This window comes from Lepisma saccharinum, chromosome 14 (assembly GCF_977018435.1).
Source record: "Lepisma saccharinum chromosome 14, izLepSacc3.1, whole genome shotgun sequence".
In the NCBI taxonomy this organism is placed as follows: Eukaryota; Metazoa; Arthropoda; class Insecta; order Zygentoma; family Lepismatidae; genus Lepisma; species Lepisma saccharinum.
The window spans coordinates 13,028,112-13,048,640 of record NC_139242.1 but is presented as its reverse complement, the minus strand read 5'-3'; the positions used below and the strand labels follow the sequence as shown (position 1 = coordinate 13,048,640).

General features: G+C 37.3%; 1 protein-coding gene across 1 annotated transcript in view; it reads right to left on the bottom strand.

Moving 5' to 3' along the window:
• Nucleotides 1–20,529, bottom strand: part of LOC145998687 (facilitated trehalose transporter Tret1-like) — a 77,587-nt gene that overhangs the window by 6,161 nt on the left and 50,897 nt on the right. The window contains exons 2-3 of the mRNA XM_083135156.1: nt 16,534–16,624; nt 8,167–8,302 (exon numbers count right to left, since the gene is read on the bottom strand). Of these exons, the coding sequence (XP_082991282.1) occupies nt 8,167–8,302; nt 16,534–16,624 (227 nt within the window). The remainder of the gene's footprint in view (nt 1–8,166; nt 8,303–16,533; nt 16,625–20,529) is intronic.

The window sequence follows — 20,529 nt, the reverse complement described above, 5'->3', positions numbered from 1 at the left end:
CTGTAGATGCAGTCTCAATTAGCCTTACTGTGCATAAAGTGGACTTAACATACCAAATGAAAATAAATATAAAAATCACCGTAACTCTCTACAATGCCAGAGGATCCAGGTTCGAAACCTGTTGAAGCTTAGATGTAGCATTAAATTCGTATCATTACCCATCATCTTCATCGTCGCGATTATCGCAAGAGGTAAAAATGCGACACAAAAAAAAAAGCCAAACAGAATCTTGGAATCAATCTGAATATTGGTTACGTTGGATACGTGGTAGAATTGTCTTAAAAATCACTTCCTGTGATGTAATAGGTTTTTTTTTTTATTAGAGACCATTTGTATAATACATATCGTTGTTGCGAACAATAAGTAGTTTCACGTTCACCACACTCTTCGGTTGTTTAGAAATCGCAAGGAAGAAGGATCTCTAAATCTCCGCTTTCACATGTCAATGAAACTTTAACATAAGTTCAGTGTAGGTCACAAAAGAGATTTACATATTGTTATGATATCTTTTAAACTTCACGAAATCTAATTCCAATAGAATACGATACTACTCCTTACGTTCCTGTAAATGTTCACCATTAGTCTGGCGAAAAAAAGAAGTAACGAAGATTTCTGTGTTTCCTTGAGCAAAGATAAGGCGCCTGCTTGTAGCAAGCAAGCACCAACTGCTTCGATCAGTGACCTTCACTGCCAGAGTGACTCACAGCAGGCCTTCGCTCGTTCCAGTGTGCGTATAAAACAGTATTTTATTTCGTTCGTTCCAATTCACAATTATATCAAGCTAACATTCTATTATTTTCGTAAAATATGTAGTAAACAAGTTGTATACATTATGGTCTTCCAGAGTGTTGTTGCCTGCTATTTACACGCGGAAGATGAAGGTGTTGTAAACATTTCTGAACCCAAAGGTCGAGCACGAAGGAAAAGTTTTGTAAGCATTGGAGGTAATAACAAGGTAATAGAAGTTTGATGGAAATGCTGGAATAAATAATATCAGAAATTGAGTAAAAACAGTTCTCATCACACATGGGGCTATCAGATCACTCTTCAGCGGAAAGTAGGACAAATTGTCTCAAAATGTTGGACACGTACGCATGTGCAGTAAATATAATAGGTTACTAGGACATCTTAGCATATAACGAGAATATGACACTTGTTCAGCTCAAAAATTATTATTGAAGAGACCGGTTGAGTTCAAAATTCCTCAACTGCTAATTAATAGCACGGCCGTATGTGATTTCAACTTGTGTATGCAAGACAGAACGTTTTTCGTCGAGACGGGGCCAGGAAGGGAAAACAATTCATGAATTTCGGAAGGTAAAAGTTCACAATTTCGTAAACAAAGTCTGGAAGTTCTTGTTTATTGAAATGTAAAAAACTACTATACACTGGGGGAAAAACAGAATTCTGTGCCTTATTTCTCCAATAAGGACTGCTTATGTAATTTCTGGAATGAAACTTGTTACTTCGAACAAATTACCGACACTTATAGTATCGATAAAACTTCACAAAGTAAGCATTTTTATACATATATCCGGACTTTTCCGGATCTAGAAATCGGGAAGTAATTTCTGAGCTGGGATTTTAATTGTTTTTCCAAACATCCAGTAGCAACCATTTACACTCTTTGATTTAAGCATACTTCTCCAAGGAACCACGTTATCTCAGATTTTATGTTTCTCAATCTAATTTGAAGTTACGTGATGCCCAAAATACGTATAAGACATTTGCGATTTCTTTCAAATTCCTTCCGGAGGCCAGACACAACTATAAAATCTAGGACACGTCCGGAAATAATAATGATTCTTATAACCTCTTTTTATTTCCTTATTTAGCGTCGTTTATATCTCACCTTTTGCTAATCGCGACGACGAGGATGAGTGATATGATGAAATTGATGAAGGGGCACTCACAAAGAACACCCATACGCACGACGGAATTCGGACCCAAAACATCAGACATCGTAGCGCACTGTGCTAACCACTCCGTCACGGACGGAATTCTTATACCCCTAATCGTTCCACAAGCATTTTTCCTATCTTTAACTACACACGAAACAAAGAACAATCTAAACAAACAGGTGCCAGTTCACACTCTAATCGTGTAAAAACATATGCATGTGAAAATGTAAAATAATATTTATTTTTAGGTAGTTGTGATTTATTATTGCATATTAAAGAAATATATTAGTGATAAAATGACGGAAGTAGAGGAACATCTCCAATGAAACATTCATGCCTTATGGATATTTGTATTTCTTGCCGAACAAATTTCCGACCAAAATGGGTTCATTGTATGTGTTCATTCATGTCTTTAATGTAATCATAAATCGTTGTCATGAATAATTTAACTTCAGAGGAAGAAAACTGAGCCAACTACTAATAAAAACAACAAAACAAATTTGATCTTAAAGCCCTGGCTTTGCGCTACATATTCCATCATGGGGACTGACACTTTACGTAGGTGTAGACACGCTTCGTACAATTTGATGATATCGCGATTACGTAATGGATGTTCAGCCACTTAACTGAACCCCCCAAAATTTCCATTTTATAACTAAATTCTAAATTAGCATAATATCACATAGTTTACCTATTCATAATATGCGCCGCTTTGGTGTACTTTGTGGATTGTTTCGTTGGTTGGTTGTTTTAATTAATGTTGCATTAATCAACATCAGGTGCAAAGTGGAGGGAAAATGACAATGAAGCAGAACTAGGGATCCCTTGGTTCCCGATTAATGAAACTTTGTCTACATGCAACTGAGTCGCTGCGTGAAATCGCTGAAAATTCATTTATTTATTTCTTATTTTTGTTTATTTTATATTGCTTTTCTAGCACTTGCGTCAACAAAGGCGATGAGGATTATTAATGAAGCTATGAAAAGGATGATAGGACATGATGATCCATGCCTTGCACAAAATTCTAAGTTGGGACTAATGAATATCGATTCGTCTTATCATTTGTCAAGTAGTTGTTTTTAACTCCAATCTTTTTCAAGGACTTCTGGGTTGACAGCATGTGTGTTGCGCGATGATGATTCGATGAAAACCAGCATTTCAGTGAACTTTCTTGACAATGACTAATATCAGTAAAGAGAACATTTCCTTACGAGTAGCTGTTGTTTAGAAATTCCTGAAACTTTCTCTGGTGGTCTCACGGCACTCAGCTGTTGTTTGTTATGGCTGGGCCTGGGGGTATGACTCACGCTGTTGTTAATACTCAATCGTTCCCGAGAATCCAGGTTATTTGGGTTGCATAGACAACAGGCTTTTAGATGTTACGATATCGTAGGTCTCGTGGCCCAAGAACTACTTTCTCTGACTGTACATAGTCTAATTAGATATTTTATGTAACATATATATATATATATATATATATATATATATATATATATATATATATATATATATATATAGCATGATAGGCTATTTAGTGCTCAAAATGAATCAGGCTTCACCTTCGCAGTCAGTAAGTGTTATTTAAGAATTCTTGATCTGTTCATTATATAACATTTTTTTTCAGTGCTCTAATCTTCCCCCATGTTATCAACAAAGAACTGCATAGGAAGCTGAATATTCAGTTTGAAATGTGTCATTCTTTCCTCCGTTGGTTTGAAGCTAGGAACATACACACTAATTTGTTGTGTGACATTACATGCTGTGGCCATATTTATTTAATAATACTTTTTCAATTTTTTATAGCTTGGATTCTTGGAGTGTATTGCTATTACATGCTACATTCCACTATTATATAAAATATAAATGATTCAAGATATAGTTGTTAAAATAAATTTGTGGTAGGGAAGCTGTTGTTGATTTGGAACTTGGAAGGTTCTTGGGTTTGTGATTATGCAACTTTCCATTATCTTTCTGACTTGCGTGAGCTATTGTAAGCCCATGCAGATATTCTTTGTTGTTTGTGAATATTTTAATGTAAATATTATACATGTGTTTGTTTTCATTGTGATACACATGCAGATTTAACTAATGTGTGGTTATGAACTACCACAGTGTTCATTACAGGGAGGATGTTCACAAAACAATCATTAGGACATTCAAACCACATAACAGGAACTAAATAGAGACCGTGCGCGACCTACGCACGATTAAGAAATACCAACGAAGCATTTTTGGCTTACTAAAGGCTAGTGGTACATTTTCACAAGATAAATGAAGATCCAAGAAGTAATACTTCATTTTTTTCCCAGTTATTTTAGAATCTCCCATTTACTTAGCTTCGCAATCTTCACGTACAGGTACAGTTGTGCCATTTTCCCCACAATTACGGCCGTCTTTCAACTTCATCAACCAAAATACTTATTCTTCTCCCAGGGAACACTATAAATATCCACTCCATATTAATAATATTGAATTGTTGTTTTAAGTCCACTTTATGCACAGAAAGGTTAGATATGGAATCATATCTAACCCTATATTCCTATAATACATAATTAGGGTCTCCCAATGGCGCAGTGGTAGCGTAATTGCCTTGTAATCAAGGGGTCCCGGGTTCGATACCCGGTGGAGGCACATAGTGGTTCGGATCCTACTTTAAACTAGGTTTATTCGCGATTAGTCTTACTGTGCATAAAGTGGACTTAAAACACCAAATCAATAAAACAATATAATTCATAATTTTGTTTTTAGCAGGAGCTGAAGTGTTAGTTGAAGATTTATATTTTAGGTGTCAAAAGGGAGGAGGAAGGGCTGGAACTAACTTATTTTGTGTCGATTGAATGCTTATTGTTAATTTTAGAAATCAAAGTCGTGATTACCCCTCTCCCTTTACCCACGAATCTGGTCATATCAGATTCCAATATGGCTTCTCTATGTAGGATACATCTTTGTTTACATTCAGCAGTAGTACGAAACAGCAGCATGTTGTCATGGCTGGTATGGTAAAAATGTTTAAATTACACGATATTTTTAAATATTGCGAATGCGATGTGAATTCCAGGAACTATAACGAAGGTGAAGCTGTGATGAAGCATTTAATTATGATAGGCAAAAATATCTCTGAAAACGCAGACGAAACTAATGTATACGCACTGGTTGTTCAAAGTTGTGCTGCATCATCTGCACCTCATGTTGGAACTGGGGTTCTCGGAAATTTTTGAAAATAAAGAAATTGAAATTGACCTATACTTGAAAAGCTGGGAGGAGAAAATTGCGAACATATCGTTGCAGTTCTTTCTCGATAATATTCACGATTTCATGACTAGACTATCCTCATTAAAATGGACATCGTACTAAATGAAAGAGCAACATTAGCATGTCCATTTTCATTTTCTGGTTACATTTGACATTAATTCATTCTCAAACTATTTTCATCTTCCCTCGACTTGCACCTGTTCCAAATTTCACACATACATAATACATGGCTGCATTGGGTAAGACCACGCCCGTGGTAAGACGCTTCATGACTTTTCGAAAAAAAAAAGTTTTGTTTATAAAGTACAATTTAAAATTTTACTTTCATGGCAATATAATATTTATCTCTCGAAAAATAAAGTGAGCAGACTCGTGCATTCTTCGTAATTTCCTTGCCGAATTACAGTGTCATTCCCCATGCCAGAATCATCTGTCAATCAATTACGTTTTCCCTGATTTATTTACAAATTTCATTTTGTTGATTCCACGGGGTGGAAACACATGATAAATTTTCATTTGTCCTGATCCATAAAACGATTTGGAGCACAAAAAAACCTGAACAGTAGACCTTACTCTTTCGCATATTCCCCATGCTTTAAACGACTTCAACATAACATATCCTACTTAGACTACTTCCTGAAAGTCCCACCAGATGGCATATCGGTTAATTTTTATCGCGAATAGCCGAGCACGGACTGTCTGTTAACCATCTACGATCGTCTGTAGCTATAGCTGCTTTGGGGGAAAATAGAAACTGCGCCTGATGACCAGCTTAAAAATGAAATATCTCTGCACAATCAAAAAGGTGAGGCGGAACAGGGACATCCTTAAAAGGCTTGTCAATGCAGTGTGTTTTCTGGGAAAACAAGGGTTGGCCTTTCGAGGACATGATGAAACAGCAAATTCTATTAATCAGAGCAAAATATAGGGCGTGTGTGGATAACGCTCCACACTTTCTTTATCCGGTCGTGAGTGGGGGTGATGTGATCAGCATCACGCCCCTGACCGCCTTTACCCCCCAGGGTTTCCCCCAGGTACCCATGTTATTCGACGCTGGGTGGGTGCCGGGGTCGCTTCCATAGTTAGAAAAGTTCCCGGATTTGAACCGGACGGGTATCGAACCCGGGACCTTTAGCATGGTAGTCAGACGCGTTACCGACTGAGCCACCGCGGCCTACAATACTCATAATATTATATACTTAGTATATAGTAATAAATCATGTGTTTTGCTGTCTCCGTTCATAGCCCCCCCCCCCCCCCCCAAAGTTGATGGTTTAGCGGTCTCAGTCCCCCAAATTTGATGCTCTAGAACATTTCAAATGTGTGTTTAAAGTTAAGTTCATGTGACACAATTCAGAGTAAACTTTACAAGAGAAGCAAAATAATACATTAGATCCTCTTAAGCAAAATTATTTGAGGGGATCTGCCCCCACATCATTAACAAGCCCCATGGTGTCGGCGCCTATGCAGGTGGAGCAATGCTTTACGTAAGTTTTTGTGTTGGAAATGCTTCCCCGAAGACATAGTGGAAATTGTAATTGTCACCTTGTATTCAAAGGTTCGATACCTGGCGGTTCGTATCAGTCTCGATCAGCTGATCTGTGCATAAAGTGGACTCAAAACAAAAACTAGGAAATACGCCTAGTTGGGAGGATGGGATCCTCCTGCTCCTCCATTCCCCACTCTGCTCATCATTCATCATTCTTCCTCATTCTCACAATTAGACAAAAGTTGCAGAAAACGGCCATAAATAAGAGCATAACTAAATACACAATGCATCCTCATTGCCATGATTAGAAAAAGTTAGAGAAAAGGGACGCAAACGTAGGAAAAAATTTAAATTTGAAAACTGTGTATTTTAACAAAAGAAAATTGTCATTTCTGCAGGAAAGTCAATAACTCATACGTTCTTTTACAATATGATAAAATAGTATATTGAGGAAACTTATCTGCAAACCAGTGTATTCTAAACATATTGTCATTTTAAAATTTGCGAACTAACATTATGATGAAAATAATTGTAATTCCAGAAACATTATCGTTCTTGTAACAATAATTTCTTGCCGGTGTGATCCTATACACCGACAATGATCAATGCTGTTAACGTACTGAACCATTGATTGCTGGCACTATTGCTTTGTCAGATTAGTAGAAAATGGATTGCTCGTTTTTGCACTGTAAGTTGTGTTTTACACAGTAGTTATCGATATTTTGCTGTCTGTTATGCCATCGATATCCACAGGATTGTTCCAGGGGTGGCGCAAACGGGGCATTTTTTCCTGGTGGTGTAGCAAATGAGGCATGATTCTCCACAAAATAGTGATGCAGATAAAAGAAATGGCTATCAGCCAGAATATATTCATATATGCCAGTTAGTTATATGGATATTAGAATTATTCAATTGCTAATGAAATAAATTACGAAGATATTTATAACCTGCGATATAAATATATTTATAATCTAGATTATCTGTATTTCCATGTAATGGACTTTGTCTTTTTGAATCTCTTGCAAAAGTAAGCAATATTGTCGTTTAGTTTTGACGCCGTTGCCACTTACAAAAATTACCTCAAAATGCTGAGAAAAATGTAGCTGTAGCGAAATTTTCGCTACAACTACAGGAATTTTGTAGCTTCGCTACAGCTACAACTACAATTTAAAAAATGTAGTGCCGCTACAGCTACCGCTACAAATTTTGTAGCTAGCTACAGTAGCAACGCTACAAGTAGCACGTTACTTCCGACCACTGGCATACACACTAGAATTAATCTCCTTTACGAGAAATTAAACTGAAAGTTTCGGTAAGTACAAATTTCCCATTCCTAAGATAAAAGCAGACGTTACAAGCAAGCCCGTACCCAGGATTTTTTTGAAGGAGAGACCAGATCCGTGTTTATATATAGTGCAGGGATATATACACAAACACACACACACACAGTAAACACAGCGAAAGAATAGTTTACTCAATGATATTTTGTATATTTTTTTAAATTAACAGGTATTTATAATTTACCTATCCAGGAAGCTGAGTCATCATCAATTGGGATGGTGCTATTTGGTTCCCGTAACTGAGGAATCGCCACAGCAGAAAACCCAAATGTCATTCCAGTATTGATGGTGCCAATGTTAGCAATCAAAGCAACCATCACCTACAAACAAAATAACATTTTATTGCCTAATTTAATGCTTACTTAATAAATGAAAAATTGTAAAATAATGCATTTTTTTAAAAAATACCAACACTATAATTTATGTTAATTTTGTCCTATTAGCAAAACCATGTAAAATATGCATAATCTCCCACCAGTCAATGAATTGTGTAATCTAGATGGTCTACATTTTAATGTTATATATTGTTTTCATGCATGCATGTTTCTAGAATATTTGGAGATAACTACTAATGTAATACATGTACTGACATGTTCTATCAAATAAATCTCTCCCCCCCTCTCTTACACACACACACACACATACACACATATATGATTTATTTCACTACTTTGACCATTATGCAATGGTTGATCTTCCACTAAAGGTAAGTATATAATATATACAGGGGATGGACAAAAATATGGAAAAAACACGATATCAGAACGGGTGATATAGACGCAATTTTTCCACTTTAAATCGGACGCAGTGCGACATTCTTTTGTTTTGCGCCGTGAGAGAGGACCCCGTCGGACTCGACAGTTGCACTGTAGATAGCGTGCAGTGCAGTTGATACTGACAGTGTTTCAAAGAGGGCAAATTGTTGGTGCCCGCCTTGCAGGTGCCTCTACTTCTGTTATCAAAGTAGCCATGTTATTTGGCGCATCGAGAGGTACTCCATCCAAGATCATGATGACATAATAGTGTGTCCGGAAAGACATCATCAGATAAACACCTGCGTAGACGAAAATGTACACTGAGTGACAGAGACAGAAGGAGACTGAGAAGGATTGTGACTATGTCTTGCATGAAGAATGGTGCAAGATCCCATATCCACCACCCAGGACTCGTTGTTTGCCCATTCCACGGATAATGCGGCCGTTTTGGAAGCTAAAGGCGGTCCTGCACCTTATTAGCTACAGCATTCCGGATATTCTTCGCAGGCGTTTCCATATTTTTGTCCATCCCCTGTATATATTACCGGAATTTTACACACAATCTTCTTTAAAAGTAATAACTAAACGCTGCAATATTTAGAAGTCAGTCACGATTTTGTCAACTTTCTGCACTTTTGTTCGCATGGATTATTGATATGCAATACTAATCCAAGCTATTACATATGATGACTTCCCCCCCTGCACTTGCACATGGAGTTTCCCATGGGTAATCAGCAGTTGTAGTAGAGTTAAACTCGTATGGGAAATTTTATGTCAACTTTCAGACATATCCAGTTGGCTTGTTATTTAGGGGAAGTTTGAGATAATGATGGGGAAGTTGATACGTGTAATAGCAGCAAGGGTTCGATCTACTTTCCAGTGAAGAACTCCATGTGAAGAATCAAATTTAATACCCTATTACATGTGACTGGAACGAGCAATAATTTAGGGCCTGGGACTTTATGTTGATTGATGGATTGATTGATATGGTGTTTTAATCCACTTTATGCATAGTAAGGCTAATCGGGACTTGACCTACAGTTTAAAGTGGGATCCGAAGCACTATGTGCCTCCACCGGGTATTCAACCTGGAACCCCTTGATTACAAGGCGACGACGCTACCACTGCGCCATCGGGGAGGCGGGACTTTATGTTGTAACTAGACATCGGATTTTTAGGTTCCTAAAATAGGTTCTAAAAAACCCTAAAATAGGCTCTAAAAATTCTAAAATAGGTTCTAAAAACCCTAAAATAGGCTCTAAAAATCCTAAAATAAGTTCTAAAAACCCTAAAATAGGTTCTAAAAATCCTAAAATAGGTTCTAAAAATCCTAAAATAGGTCCTAAAAACCCTAAAATAGGTTCTAAAAATCCTAAAATAGGTCCTAAAAATCTAAAGTTAGGCTCGAAAAATCCTGAAGTACGTTCCTCCAAGTCCATGGTGATTTTTCAAAGCTCTAAACAAAGCAAAATGTCTGGTGCCACTGTTACCTGTACAATCCAAAGTGGTCTGATCTGTGTCGTCTTGCTCACTTTCGCGTCACTTTGGTGCTTTGTGGCATTCACGCCTTGCAAACTAACATTTCGGCATTGAAGTTTGCACCACTGACTATGTTTTTGTTGAGAGATTATTTTCAGCATATAAGATGATCCTCACAGACAAAATTGAGAAGTTTGACTGTGGATAACATGAAAAAAGATTGATGCCTAACCATACCGTGAAGAGTGAATTTTAATAGTAAATTTCCAGTGGTAATTTCTGCCATCGCCGTAGGGTTAGGCAACACACACAAAGTTATGCAAGATAGTTCATACCTAATAATCATTTTTCAGGAATTTTGAACGATTTTAAGTTTTTAAGGCGTGAATGCTACAAAGCACCAAAGTGACGTGAAAGTGAGCAAGACCACACAGATCAGACTACTTTGGATTGTACAGGTAACAGTGGCACCAGACATTTTGCTTTGTTTAGAGCTTTGGAAATTGACAGAGAGTACGTTTCAAACACGATTGTCAGGATTTTTTGTTACCAAACAAAGCAAATGCCTCTGTGTGACATAAAAATCCTATAAAACCTTTAAAAATAAAAACCTAAAAATAGGCTCACTGCCGGATCTAGTACAAGTCTTGGGCCCCCCGCAAAATAATGCCAAGGCCCCCCCTCACACACACACATTATATATTTATAAAGTATGTGTGTATGTGTAATTCTTGATCTCATGTTGACAAAGTCACATCAAGGGCCTACAGGGTGATTCAAAATTTCGTTAGCACCCCCTATAAAAAGTAAAGGAGTTAGGCTGGGTACAATTGGTCTTGATAGAAACAGGTTAGGCTTAGGGAGAATACATTGGTGTGTTCCAAGCGGACGTTCGCCATATTGAATTCAACTCAACATTTTTAAATAGGAAGGGGGTGATGTGGTATATATATGACATTGTTTTCTCACACGTGGAAAATGATACATTTGTTACAATCATGCAGTCATAACTTGACTGTTAAGTGCAGTGATTAAAGAAACCTTCATCACTGCATTTCTCGTGAAATTTTAGACTGATTTGATTCTAGTCTGACTGCCACGCGGGAAACACGGTGTGGGTGATCTATGGTCGGAATTTTTACGGCTTTGTCCTCGCATAAAGCGACTCTAGGGTCCACCCAGTCTCAAATGAAATGGTACGCGGGAAGGAGGGGTAAAGACGGCCACAGTATGGTGCTGACCACATCACCTCCAAGATGGTCGACATGGATAATATGTGGGGCCCTACTCCCATATTCCCTAAACGTGCCTTCATGGCACGGTGCCATGCACAGGGAACTTTACTTTTACCTGCATATATTGTATTAGTTTCTGTTCCCCTGAGTAACTACGTTTATTCTTTACATACGCAAAGATTCACTTAAGCATACTTTATAATATAATAATATCACTAGTTTTATAGAATTCTCTTTCCCTCACTTTTCCATTTACAAAATAATTGAATATATCTAAACTTTCGTACGTTTTGAGTTCGTCGTGCGTGTACATCCATCGGCGAAAGAAACAGCAGACAAATTGTCCACCATCATTTTCATTCGGTCTGTATTACAGAATGTGATGACAATGAATTGAAATAATGACGTCAATAAGCAGAGAACAATGCCTGCTTCGAACCAAGGTAGTTTCATTCCTTAAAACAACACAGGATGTAGAATAAAAAAGTAATGAAAATGGCGCTGGACAATTTGCTTTCCATTATCTTTGACGTTGACTGTACATGAGATACTTGTATGTAGTATGCAGTATGCTATACAACTGGCGGCAGCAGACACACGTCATTTTTTAATAATCTGCTCTGCAGTTCATCATCCGATGGATTTTAGACGTCTACTCCTTCATAGCAGAACTTTATCAAATGACAAATACAAATAACAATTCATAAAAACAAGCGCTCATTTCTTACTTCGTATGCCAGTGAATTTGCATTGGAAACAACGGGTACTGGCCTAAACCGGAAGTTCCGGGTGGGACCGGGTAAGACGTCACCAATGTTTATGTTTACAATTTTAACACTGTCCATATGAACCCTATGCCTATACTATGTCAATGGCTGAGGGGCCTCTAAAGGCTTACTTGTCCCCCCTGCTCTGCGCTGTTTTGCGGCTTGTAGATCCAGGACTGAATAGGATTGATTTAGGCGCATATACCTAAAATAGGTTCTAACAAGCAAAACAGTTTTTTTAGGCACTATAAAACTTCATCAGTTGCGTTTTTAACAAAACGCTGACATAAGTTATTATTTCTTATATACCTGTAAAGGAAAAAATAGGTTAAAAACCTAAAATCCGACGTCTAGTTATAACATACAGGTATATACAGGGAGGTTATTGCAGCATGACACCGCAAGAGCGTCGGCCGCTTGCCGGCCCAGTCATGCAACAGGTGCCGGCAAATTGCGTAACAGATAGCCCGTTACACAAACCGCTTGTTTTGTAATGTTTCCACTTTTCACAATTATAGTTACAATTACAACTTAAATAAGCACGTACCTTGCCGCAAGGATGCTGGAAAAGGTGTCCTCTAAAATACAAATATTTCTGGCACTTTATTTCTGCCCATATCGCTTCTGACAGCAATGACTCATCCAACATAAAGGATTCAATTTTTCATTCTTGTCTTGCCTTCGAATAAACAAAACCGTGACTCTTATTTTGCAGATAACACAAGATTAATCCTTTTGAACACTAGAGTCAGTGGCGTGCCCAAGATTTTCGAGGGGGGAGGTTACGTATACATTATTATGCAAAACGAAAGCGCAGATAAACGAATTATTTAACAGTGTCACTTAATTTTAACGTGTGAATATTTTTGAAGTAAAGTAGCGATCATACACTGTGTGCGTTTTTCTTTCTGAGAGCGCCATTTGAAATAAGCACTTTTCCCCTTTTGCTACTATGGGATAAACTGAATATAAAAGGCTATAACTGCTCAACAACTGCATCTTTTTAAGAAATTTAAATTCTAAATGTAAGAATGAACAAAAAGCAACATTTTATGTAAATTCCGACAATTGTGAGTCCAGGGGGAAACGGGGGCCAAATCCCAAAGTTCTATTTTCCCCGTAATTACGCAAAATTTCTGAACGTCGTAATTTCCATATATATTTTTTTTTTTTTCAAAGTTGCGGCAGGAGCATTACATATCCTCATAGAGTAGTCTTTTGTTGTGCTTCCCTCAAAATTTGGTCCATCCAGTGTCTATAGAGCCGACGCTAGAAGCGAAATTCCTCAGATGTCGCAAGAGCGTCAGCGGCTTATCGGAGTAGTGGTAAGCCGCGAGAAGCCTCTCGATACTACGCGAATGCGACAGCTGTCGGCTACCAGTTGTTTAGACGTGTTCACTTCGGTTTGCGTTTATCAGTACTCGTGTTGTTCAGTGCTAGTGCTTTATCGTGTGTTAATTGTTATTCATTCATTAGTTATGCCGCCAAACAAATATAGTCTTGAACAAAGAGTTTTTATGTACGATACTTACGTGAAAACGAACTCTTGCAGAAAAGTAGTCAGGCGATTCGCAAGAAAATTTCCTGGCAATCCTGTTCCGGACAGACATACTGTTTACAACCTCGTTAAAAGATTACGAGAGACAGGATCTCTTGAACCTAAGAAACGTGTTTCCAGACGACGTGTTCTTACGGAAGAAAAGCTAGACGAAATTGGTGAACGACTTGAACATACTCCAAAAAAATCCCTCCGTCGGCTTGCTCAGGAAACAGGCATTTCAAAATCCTCAGCACGAAATGCCACTAAATTACTTAGATTAAAACCCTACAAAATTACAGTGGTTCATGAATTGCAACCGCGCGATCACGCGACTAGAGTTCGATTCTGTAACTGGATGCTGGATAATATTGTTGCTGGCAGAGTAAATCCAGAATTAATCATATTTTCAGACGAAGCTTGGTTCGAATTGAATGGCCGAGTTATTTCACAAAACAATCGCTATTGGAGCGCAGAAAAACCTGACCTTGTGCATGAAGTTCCGCTCCATCCTGCAAAAATTGGTGTGTGGTGTGGTTTGAATGCGCACAGAATAATAGGGCCTATTTTTTATGAAGGTACTATCAATCGTGAAAGGTATCGAAGAGACATACTACAACCTTTTTTTGAACAATTAACGGACATTGAATGCCAGCAGTCATTTTTTCAGCAGGACTCTGCTACTGCTCACACTGCTTATGAATCACTTAATTTTATTGCCGAGATTTTTGAGGACAGAATTATCAGTACTGAGTTGTGGCCCTCTCGTAGCCCCGATCTTACTCCTTGTGATTATTATTTATGGGGAACATTAAAAAACAAAGTGTATCAGAATAACCCGCGTACAATAGAGGATTTAAAAGAAAATATAAGACGAGAAATTGCCAGAATCACACCTGAGGAGCTTATGGATGTTCAGAGGAATTTCATACGCAGATGCCGGAAATGTATTGGTGTTGAAGGAGGTCATTTTCAACATCATTTATAACACAGAAGGTTAGTGATCATCATTATTATTAGTTTTAAATATAATTTTACACTTTCGGTTTGCTTTATGCGCCGCGATGCTGTTTCTGTTACGGACTATCTGTTACGCAATTTGGCGGCACCTGATGCATGACAAGGCCGGTAAGCGGCCGACGCTCTCACGGTGTCTAAGAAAGATTACATGTCAAAAATAAAGTGCCAGAAATATTTGTATTTTAGAGGACACCTTTTCCAGCATCCTTACGACAAGGTACGTGCTTAATTAAGTTGTAATTGTAACTATAATTGTGAAAAGGGGAAACATTACAAAACAAGCGGTTTGTGTAACGGGCTATCTGTTACGCAATTTGCCGGCACCTGTTGCATGACTGGGCCGGCAAGCGGCCGACGCTCTTGCGGTGTCATGCTGCAATAACCTCCCTGTATTATTTTTTAGCATCGGATCGAATACTGGGGTGAGATCCTTACGTATCTGATGAAAATCAGCCGAAATAGATTAACTTTATAAGGTATATTTTGACATATTTTACCCAATTTCGCTTATTTACAACATATTTCTTCAATTTTATCGTAATAAGACATTCTTCTGTATAATTTCGTAATTGTCTTGCATATAATCGATTATTTTATAACTTACTCTTTGTACCTTTTGCATAACGAATAGTTTATATTACGAACAAAGAAATTAAAAGCAAGTAGTACAGAACAATAATACCCGATTTTTATTTATCCCGCCCACAATTGATGGCCGTGCGAACATTATTGACGAAAAATGTTCTCCACCATTGTTATGCTAGCACGAGAATCACCGTAAACAAGAAAACAGCTTATAATTGTTGTCATTTCATTACCTTTCTTTCACTTCTCTATCTGTAATCGAGTACGGAAGTTTCAAGATCACTTTTCGTTTGAGCCTCGCTCGTATCAGTGTGTAGCAGTGCGAGTGAATAGAATGCCACGAACAAATGTCGACCTTTTTTTGGCGGAGTGGTCAGCGTATCGCGCTACGAAGCCAGAGGTCCTGGATTAAAATCCCGGGTAGGACATGGATGTCTGTGTTTGTCCGTAATCAGAAAAAGAAAAACCGAGAATATAGTAAAAATTGATGTGAGTAAATGTTGAGAAAATGTGTGAATGACGGGGGATAGCCTAATACCGTGTAGAGGTATTCCTAAAAGAAATGAGAAAAAAATGTAAGTGCATTATGGAAAGGAAACTTATTTAGTGTAACTTGTACTGACAAAAAAAATGTAGGCTATTTTTCAGATTCTATACATGTAGTTAAAATCTGCCTAAAAAGTTGTTTTGTGTATTGATTGTCTAGATTTACCAGAGCTGTAGCGAGCTACCAATTTATGCTTTAGTTTCCATAAAGGTGTAAATCTGATATAATAGCATATGAAACGTAGGATAATTGCAGTGAACCTCACGATATTGTCAGTACTTTCCCACTACATTCCTGGGTTAAAGGGATTCTGACTTAATTTAATACCCCACCCCCCACACTAGTCGATCTTCCCGGAAGATACTGACTTGCCGTAAAATGAAAAATTGGAAAGTACTGTTGTGTTTTTTTTATTTACAGAGAATATTTCTGCATTTTTGTGACTTTTTAATTTTATGACATATTTCACATTTTTTATGACAATTGCATACATATTTTACAATTTTATAGGACAAAGTCCCGGGTCCTACTAATAATATATCAGATCATTTTCCATTTGAAATTAGTTACCAGAAATATTAGTTTTTGAGAGTGAGAATATACTACAAGACAAGACATATTCTTACCTGTTTGAGTGAGCTTCCTCGTTTAGCCCTAACAGACATGTTGTTGGCTTCCATTGGCTCGTTGCAAGGTTGACTGCCATGAGCCTGAAAGCTAGGAAAAAAATCCCTTTTAACACAGCAAGAACAATAAAAGCAAATTCAATACTTGATATTTTTAAGACTAACATGTCTTTGCGATTCTACTCGGTATCACTTAAAAAAAGGGTTGGATGTAGTCACTTATTCCGACCATCAGTTTCAAAAAACGCAATGTATTTTTTAAAAATAATATACTTTAAAAAGGACAAAAATCGTGCAATAAATCCTTAAGTAGTTTAGGTGGAGTTAATTAGAAGTCTAGAAAAAATCAATAAGAAATTAGAAATAAATCGGTAAGTAAAATACTTGGATGTGCTTTGTTTCACATGAAGTTTATTTATTTTTAAGGAGCTTTACATTGGAATGAGTCAATTTTGTATGGACAGTGTCTACGAAAATTAATGCACAATCACGAATTTCTTTTTTTGTATGCATTGAATAAAATTTTCTTGTTACCTTAAATCCTGTATTTTGCTATTTAACCTCGACTCCACTTTCTTGTGTAGAACACAAACATTAGCGTTTTTCTAAAATAAATAAGCTATACCTATGAATATATGATTCTATTTCACACTATATTTTTAGCTCTTATATTTATGATTATTATTATTATGTACCATATGGCCAGGATCCCCCTTCCGTATCCGAAATATGTTTTTAGCAAGTTGGCTACAAAATTCATTAATGCTTATAAATGGCAAGAACCGTTCGCAACATCCGTTGAAAACGATCTACATAATATCCATTTTTAGATTGTACAGGCTACGAAAAGATTTAGTCTTGTTTGAATCTCCGTGCTGTAACAGGTACGTGGTCTTACGTAGGCCTCTGAAAAATTAAGCTTGCCAAAGGGTTACTGGGAACTGCTCTGCTCACTTGCCAGAGGAAACTTTCCGGACATTTTAATCTTGGCTTCATTCCTGTTCCTTGTCACTCTTGTCTTTTGTATTATTGACCTCACGTGCTTTCCAAGTCCTTGCTTAATGGGGATACGAACAGTTTGTTTTAAGCAATTGGAAATTCTGTCAAGTGTCGTTTTTAACTTAGAGAGATTTACTACGGGTATAGCAAGATATACGGATGGCATTAATTACACTGGTCGACATCTTGAGAAACAAATTCCGATGTTTTCAAATCAATATGTGTTTCTGGAAGTATTTTGAATGCTGATGATTGAAATTACATCCATGTTTTCCCATCACGTCAGAATTTTTCACAATTTCGCAATCAAAATTCTCATATTCGCCATTACATTTATTACATAACGCAACCAAAGGGACATTTCAGGTGTTTCCAAATCAATACTGTGTTTCTGGAAGTATTTTCAATGCTGATCATGGAAATGACATCCATGTTTTTACATCACGACAGGATTTTTCAAAATATCACAATCAAAATTCTCATATTCGCCATTACATCACATTTATCACAACGCAAGAAAGTACATTTAATCAAGGAAAATTTCGGTTGTTTCCAAATCAATACTGTGATTCTGGAAGTATTTTGAATGCTGATGACGAAAATGGCATCAATGTGTTTTCCCATCACAGCACAATTTTTCACAATATCACAATCAAAATTATCATATTCGCCATTCCATTAAACCTAATACAGAACGAAACAAAATAAATTTATACAATGGAAATTTCGGTTGTTTACAAACCAATAGGTGATTTTGGAAGTATTTAGAATGCTTCGCTCCCCATCAAACTTTTCCAGGTGGGGGAGAGTTTTTGTTCTAACAACAATCACAAAAATAAGTTTGGGAGTCGAATATAGTAATTTAATGGAATAATATCGAGAACATTCACAAAGAAAGGGGCAAGAAGAGAAATATCTAAGAACACTGAACCCAGCAATCACCAAAACACAGATATTAGTCCGACTTGCCATTTGTTCTCCATTTCTAATCTTCTTTCGTCAGAGCGTCAGCTACCACAAAGTATGTCAATGAAACACTTAATAGAATTTAGATGTGAATTTTATATAGGAAACTATTATCTTCTTAATGTGTCTTAATTTTTGCCCATCCCCCTTAGTCACACAAATCATTGTTCATGTTCATAGAATTAGTAGTATATTAAAATCTTCAATTTGCAATCGAATTTTAAATGAAGAACAGTCGATATAAAATATTCTGTTATTTTATAATATAATTTGAATATTAAAAATGGACACATATTTAATGACATATATATATAGTGTGTGTGTGTGTGTGTGTGTGTGTGTGTGTGTGTGTTTGTGTCGAACTTTTGAACGACTAAAAATTCCAAACGGAAGTACATTCCATTCTATTAATGGTTAGTTCAATGAATGCAAAAATGTAATCAATTAATATACATTGCGATAAGTACGTACATCGCAAATTATTTCAGTTTTATTTTACCATAACAATTTTCCAACACGCTTTTTTAATCTATGGCTGGGCTCCATCCCGAAGAAAAGAACCCTATTTACACTCTTGGCACGAAAACTTATCTCAGCATGAGCATGATACGTGCTGATAAAGGAAAATGTCGGAATGAAAATAAAATCCTGCAGTTTATTTGTTTTCGCAGCAATCCAAAAAGTGGGTGTCCAAAAGAATGTAATGCCAGGTGGAGGGAGCGCTGAAATGCCTCGTCGTTCATAAACTTGTGGCGAACAAACAAAGCGACGGCGTTTTGGTGCTGCTGGAATTTTGGCAGCGACACTCAGTTGGCAATGGAACTGTATGAGCTGTAAACAAGCCACATAGACCTGCACAGGCATGAAAACAGAACCAAAACATTCAAGGATTGGGTACCTAGAAAATCATCTTGTTATTTTAAGATCCATCCCGACTTAAACATTACTGGCAAGCGAAATGGAATTTCTTGAAACTGTTCAGTAAAAGCGCACAACCCGGGATTCAGCACTTCATCCTATTGCTAGGCATTTACAGGCTATATTGTTTTCTGATTATTTCAACGAGTTAGAGTGTAATAGAGTGGAGGAAGGGACAGACCCGCATCCAGGTTATTTTCGAGGAGGGGAAATGTGGAACAAAGAGTAGATCCGAAATGTGTTGGATTGATTGAGTTATTCTACATCATTTTCTGGCATTTTTGGCTAATCGCGAAGATGAGGATGAGTGATAAGATTAAATTGATGAAGGAACATTCACAAGGAACACCCATGCTCAGGCTGGGATTCGCACAGGCGTCGTAGCGCGAGTGCTAACCACTCCGCCACGGTGGTCAGAAATGCTGTTGGGGTAATAGATGTGACCACCAGAGTTATGGTAGTATTGCAACTAGAGCTAAGCGTACACCCAACGGCAAAAATAATAGTAGGTGAATTGTCCATTACTATTTTCATTCAGTCTATTTTCTACAGTGTGATAGTGGATTGAAATAAAAAGGCCACTAAGCAGAAGTCAACACCTGCTTCTTATCAACAGAATTCCATCCCTTAGAACAACACAAGATGCAGAGTAAAAAAAATAATGGAAATAGTGATGCACAATTTTCCTACTATTATCTTTGCCGTTTGCTGTACAATTTTTTATTTCTAACGTTATGGTCCAAAAGAAACGAAAAGAAAATCAACTTTTCGAAATAGCCCTTTCCTCAGTGGTTATAACAAATAAAATTACTCAATGTTGCCGACTACAGACTTATGGAGCCCCTGTCTCTCTCCACAAACAATCCATTCATTTATGCAAAGACAAAATCGAAATTCTTGCCCAATGTGAAAAATCGTAAATGTTTTTTTCGTAGCTTTTCAGAGGTTCACAGTATAATATTTCAGAGTTCGACGAAGGGGCTCGGCCCCCATGGCCCCTCTACTGGGTACGGGCCTGGGAAGTGATATCCTGGCTGAGGAAAATTCAGGTTTCGTCCGCCATGATATGAGCGCACAAAACGCCAATCTTAATTGCGGTTTTAATATTCGGCG